The sequence below is a fragment of the Oncorhynchus tshawytscha genome, unplaced genomic scaffold (assembly GCF_018296145.1).
Source record: "Oncorhynchus tshawytscha isolate Ot180627B unplaced genomic scaffold, Otsh_v2.0 Un_contig_1824_pilon_pilon, whole genome shotgun sequence".
Classification (NCBI taxonomy): Eukaryota; Metazoa; Chordata; class Actinopteri; order Salmoniformes; family Salmonidae; genus Oncorhynchus; species Oncorhynchus tshawytscha.
In genome coordinates, this window is record NW_024609829.1 from 1,238,914 (window position 1) to 1,245,275 (window position 6,362).

At 41.5% G+C, this 6,362-nt stretch overlaps 1 protein-coding gene across 1 annotated transcript; it reads right to left on the reverse strand.

The window, feature by feature from the left end:
* Window positions 1–791: 791 nt before the first annotated feature.
* On the reverse strand, window positions 792–3,275 carry LOC112254199 (adenosine receptor A1). The gene is made up of 2 exons (XM_024426536.2): window positions 2,788–3,275; window positions 792–2,611 (listed from the first exon to the last, which is right to left on the reverse strand). The coding sequence occupies exons 1-2, from the start codon at window positions 3,117–3,119 to the stop codon at window positions 1,963–1,965; spliced, it is 981 nt and encodes a 326-aa protein (XP_024282304.1). The 5' UTR covers window positions 3,120–3,275; the 3' UTR covers window positions 792–1,962.
* Between the last annotated feature and the right edge of the window lie 3,087 nt (window positions 3,276–6,362).

A 6,362-nucleotide genomic window follows, 5' to 3' on the forward strand; every position in this document is an offset into this window, starting at 1 on the left:
AAATGCCTAGAATTTTCTGAAATTCTACCCATTTTGCCACGGGAGGAAAGACGTGTGCAGTTTTAAAACACATTTTATGCAACTCTACATATGTTCTTTATTTTGTAATGACTTATGCCATGTTAATATGATATCTGAGTGAGAATGACTAACAAAATCAATGGGGATCCCCTGGAGGTCAGGCCCTAACTATATAATGTATATTCCACGACGTAATGATCAGAATTAGTGTAAACGTTACAGTTTTGAAAACATTTCGACACAGGCTTAACACCTAACAAACACAAAAACGGATTGCTATCATTTCTTGTACATAGAATGTTTACCGGGTAAAGAAAACCAATATATGATTTTTTTCATTTGGGTGTACTGTCCCTTTCACTTTTTACTGCTGTGGGCTAAATCTGGTTCACACAGAGTGTTTCTTGGTAGTCTTAAACAAATCTACTTTGGAACAATAATAAACACCTCACAGACATGGTTTAAAAAAAAACACCTGTACCATGTCAGATATAGAGTTGAAATGTATTCCATTTTTGAGTTTGCATCCCAATATTACACTTTATATACATTATAGAAGACTGAAATATAGCAAAACTGTTTGACAGAGAAACATCAGATTATCAAAAAGAATCATGTTTATTAATGAAAAAATAGAAATAACATTCCACCCATGAGGCCATTAGGTCATTTGACTGCAGGAAAGGGCTACGGTTAATTAAAGCTGGAATCTGCATGTGTGTTATTGTTTTTGTTTTGTTGGGGGGAAACAGAGAGGAGCGTCCAGCATCGTGGTAAAAACATGCAGTATGTACGCTGATGTTCTATCGCGCGTGCAATGATGTCAGAGGGAGAATTTTTTTTTTTTAAGTAACCTTTTTTGTTGTTGTAATATAGCAAGCGATAAGCTATAAAAATATATATATATATATAATAAAGACACTCTATATATAAACTCCCAGTAATTTATTGGGTAAATCACAAACGTTTCGGAATCCACTGTGCCTTCTTCTGGGTAGTGATTCCGTAACGTTGGATGATTTACCCAATAAATTACCGGGAGTTTATATAGAGTGTGCGTCGCTCTTTGTTTTTATAGCTTACAGTTTATTCACAGTTTTAGTTTATAGTTTATTCAACAACTCTACATAAAATACTTTTCTCTGGGTGTGCGCCAGCTCATGTTTTTTATTCGAGTAATATCGCAAACGGACATGTCTGTTTCGCCATTAAGGTGAAGCATAATTTTGTGATGTTAAGGTAAGGGTTAGGGAAATGCATAGAAGTTCACATTGCTAGCTTAACCCCGTCCGCTGCCATTCATTTTCTACCGAACTGTTACAAACAGAGGGTGATGATAGTACATGATGACTTGTCATATACTGTTTAAATGTATCAACAAATCAACAACCTGCTGAATTTCCGTGGCACTGCACACACAAATGTCACTGTCGTGACGTCCCCTCTCTGTCTCACACTGGCAAAGAATAGAGGCTACCTATCGACACAAGATGGAGCAGCCCGTTTGTTTGGTATTATCTGTTTCCAAATCAGACAAAACTCACGCATATTTATTGATCCCTTTCTTGTATTTCTACCTTTTCAGGAGGTCTGATTTAAAACAACGAAAATCGAGCATGGATTGTAATAACTCTAACCATCCATCGCAGACAGCTTGTGCCATTCAAAGCACGGAGACGAGACAAATCCAATATGTGGTCGGCTGTATAATGTTTGATCAAATCAATGAAAACGGAAGTGAAAACGTAAAAATAACCATTTTGTCAGCTAAGGTTTTTAGTAGAGAATCCAAATATAATGTGAGTATGGTTTTGATGATAAGATCATGCTCGTTATGATATTAATGATGTAGACCACTTTATCTGATCTGCATCCTTGGGATTGTCTTTTTCAAAGTATCAGAGAATAAATCTGTGGGATTAGCGTTTAGCGCATCGTTGACTATCCCTTGCTCACATTGTTAGGGTTGCTGCTGATATTGTGCTCAGTGGAACGATTGCTCTGAGAGCCCTGGTTGTCATCGCGACACACAAAGAACCTCCTCCAGATCCTCAGGTACGCTCCCTGGATCCTGCGGATCTTGAAGGCATAGACGACTGGGTTGACTGCTGAATTGGCATGGGAAAGGAGGATGCCCACATAGAAGGCGGTGTGGGGTATGTCTGACGGGCTGCCAAAATAGGCAGCACAGTTCATAATGTGCAGGGGGAGCCAGCAGAAGGCGAACAGCACCAGGACCAGAGCCAGGGATTGGGCCAGGCTCCTCTCCTTCCTGAAGTAGGTGTGGGACTGGGCCCCATGCCCTGCTTTCTCCCTCAGGTTCCTCCAGATGGTACAGAAGATGTAGATGTACAGGACAGCCATGACAATTAACGGGGTGAGGATGCAGAGGAAGAAATTGAAGTAAACAATGTATGACATGGGGATCACAGCCAGGAAATGGCAGAGGATTGCGGTCGAGTTCTCTGAGTGAGACAACGTTTCATGATTGTACCATCCAAACATGGGAGGGAAGCTCAATATAAAAGCAACAAACCAACATGTTGCTACTACCACCCAAGATCTTCTCTCTGTTACCGTCTTCTTGTAGCTGTTGAAGCAGAAAAATGTTGAGATGTTTTAATGAATTGCTTTGCAAAATAAAACAAGGAATCTGATTCCACCCAAGCATGATTTCCTTTCTTAGAATGTGGTTAACATGGGACACAGCTAGGAGAATAATATGTCCAACTGTAAACATCCTGAAATGTCACCTTAACAGCTCACCTGAGAGGGATGAAGACGCGTAGGTATCGGTCCACAGCAATGGCTAGCAGTGACAAGACTGAGGCCACTGTCAACATGATGACCACACAGCTAATGAAGAGACAGACATTGAACGAGGTCTGCACCCGTCCATCCACCAGTACAGCCAGCGGCATGGCCACAGACCCTACGAGGAAGTCAGCCACAGCCAGAGAAACCATAAAGCAGAAGATGGGCTGCCGCAGAGCACTGCTTGACCACACTGCCCAGATAACCAGCACATTTCCCAGGCAGCAGGCAATGGCGATCAGCACCTCCAGCACTGTGTAGACCACCTCTCCTCCAGACATCATGTCAGCTGTCCAATGGAAGTTTACTCTATGACTGAGTATGCTTTATTGTGAATTGTTCCTCTATGACCAGCAGGCTTTTGAGGAAGTTTTCTTGCTCACTGAAAAAATTCATGAAAATGCTACGCCCCTTTGCAATTGTTCGGCGCTGTTGATATAAGGATCTGAAAGCACAAATACATCAAAACAAATATATCACAAACATTCATACACCTGCCGAGCAAACATTATAGCCCATTGACAATACATGGTAATTGTTTCAACTATGCAGAAAATAGAGTAACATTTTAGATATCCTGTGTCATAATGTTTGCAGTATATCATTGTTTCAGAAGCAAGGGCATTTTTGAACATCCTTTAAATTTAACCCTACACAAAATGGCACGAGTCACAGGCAATGTGAAAACCACAATGCGACCAGAGCTAAATATTAATAGCCTCGCAAATCAGCCTGATCTCCCGAGCTTTCATATTTGATTCGCTGCACGAATACAGTCTTGTCATTCTGGCTATCTGGAATCCTTGGGACGTACATACCCTAAACTTAACCCTTACCCTAACCCTAACCCTTACCCTAACCCTTACCTAACCTTAACCCTTACCTTAACTAGGCAAGTCAGTTAAGAACAAATTATTATATACAAAACCCTGACCAAACCCTCCCCTAACCCGGACAACGCTGGTCCAATTGTGTGGCGCACTATATGACTCCCGATCACAGCCGGTTGTGATACACGCCCGGGATCAAACCTGGGTCTGGAGTGACACCTCTAGCACTGCAATGACCGTGCCTTAGACCGCTGCGCTAAATTATTTCGCATGCAATTGGATCAACCTTCCATCAATCAGAACGAACCACCAATGAACCACATGACGTAGTACCAGAGCGCCGTTTCACTACATTCTCTGAGACCTAAACCCCAGCTGGAGTGTAAAGGGTGTGACCATCGAGCCTGTTGAGGAAACTAAACTCCTACGTATAGCATTGGATGGTCAATTACCATGGTTAAGTCATATTGACAAAAGTATATCGTTGTATTTACATTTGTGTGACTGTCCTCTATCAGTGTATCCGTGTTTAGCTACTTGTCATGTTTTGTTGTTGTTGTGCATCCCAGGAAGAATAGCTGCTGCCTCTGAAAACTGTATCGGGGGATCCAAACAAACAAATAAATGAACAAATATACAGGCGTCTGTTCTATGTAGGCAAACAACATTACTACTAGCAGCAATTGTCAAGGAAGCAGGTCCGTGTAACTACTTAGCATGTCTGTGCACGATTCTCGCCATCTTTGACATGAAAATGTGTGCATAAAAGGCACCTTAGCAAACACCAAGAAAGTATTTGATCCGACATAGGCAGCAAATTAGAGCATTTTGAAGGATTGACTGATGGAATTAGGATTAACATTGCCTCGGTTCCAGGACGATCAATGAGAATTGATTAGAAGTGCCTTCACTTGGTTGGTAGAGTAGAAGAGGATTTTGCCATTTTTAAAAGGTGGAAAGAAGCAGAGAAAGAAACAAGTCCCAATGTCGAAGCAACAACCTCAACGGCTGACAAACGGGACCGAGAGCCTACACCTTCAAAGACCCAAAGGGCTCTAAAAAAGATGTGTCCCCCAAACCCAGGAAAGAACAAGTTGTCTACCGAGATGCCCACACAGCAGTCTGAAGGTGGTAAGTTGCATGCTGTTGAGAAACAGAACAGAAGACACTGCAAAGTGCATCTGTTCAATTTGGGACTTTTTCCTGCTTTCAACAGTAATTTAAAAATATTACAGCTAAAATCTACACAATGATTCTAGAACATCACAACAAAAGTAGCACACAACTGTATTACACCTTGTCAGTCCTAATCCAATGTTGTGTATTTCATTATTTATGTTGGTTTTGTCATTTGATATTAGTGTAGAAGAGAGCAGCTTTCATAAAAGGGAACTTTATTGCCAGAGGACATATGGGAATGATGTGGTTTTGCATCACAAATGTCCACTTGGAGTAGAACCAAGGAGCCACTGCACAGGCACTCCAGGGGGAAGTTTCCCCGAGGTACAGCTATAAACTCTGCTTCCCCTCCCCTGAACCTAACCTTAACAATTAATGGGAGAAAGCCAAATTTGCCCAAGGTCAGCATCTAGAGGCAACTTTACCTTACATCTGCACAAGCAGGAGGGGCCTTATAGACAGATTAGATTACTACATGGGGTTGTGGATTGGACAGCAGTGTGAGGTGTTAGATAGTGAGAGAGGGAGAGGGACAGCAAAACCTTGTGGAATTCCCAACCCGGTACGTCACAGTATACAAGATACATATCAGTATATGTAGTTAATCACAATTTTAATCATTAGGCCTAACACATGTCATGAGTCAGTTATGCCTACTACTGATGAACCCTTTGCTTTATCTTTCAGGGCCTGGGTCCGAACATGACTAAGCAGACAGGATTAGGAAGTCTACTGGTGTCATCAAGGACTTGATGGACACCGCATATGCTGAGTTGGAGGTGTCAAAGTCTAGTGGCATCCATCATGCTGCTCGCCAGACCAAGGACATTCTAGCCCTTGTGGAGGTTGTTAGGGAGGCAGAGCTGTTAAACCATGCAAAGCGTTCACTACATTCCCTGGTTTTAACAGAAACATTCTAGCTGAAGTCAGCGAGTTGTGTTGGAGGTTAAGGTCCAAATTGAAGGAGCAGACCAAGGTACCTGTTTGAATTCAAACCAATTGGTTGCCAGGCTAGCTGGGGATGAGGGCAGCTTAGTCTGACCATCAAATGATCTCTAAGAGGAAAACAGGGTAGAGGGAAAGATGGTGATTGGTAGTTAGTTTTTAGCGATAGCATGCTAACAGATACCCATTGATTCCAGCTATTTTGCTAAATCTAGTTAGCATTGGTCTTGCAAAACTACCTCTAACATCCTTCATACTAGACACAGACATAAAAATGGTATCCATGAGTTCATCTGACTCTGGGGATGTAGATAAATGGTCTTATGGCCAAAATCCTGAAGTTTCCCTTTATGTTGTCACTGTAAATATGTTTTAATAATCTGTATTTGTAGACTGTTTTGTATTTATCACTACACCTTTCTCTTTATCATTGCTGTGTCTTCTGTAACAAAGTAAAAATCTAACTTTGATTTATGGTTCTTGATTAATGCATCATTATTTTAAATCCATAATGTTGACAGTTGAAATGAAACACCACTGACAGCTTTGAGTGACAGTTTTAATCAGTTGCTG

Coding starts and splice junctions, on each gene's coding strand:
- LOC112254199 (XM_024426536.2), bottom strand. CDS start 3,119: ATGATGTCTGGAGGAGAGGTGGTCTACACAGTGCTGGAGGTGCTGATC. Junction 2,612..2,787: donor CGCGTCTTCATCCCTCTCAG/GTGAGCTGTTAA, acceptor CTGCTTCAACAG/CTACAAGAAGACGGTAACAG.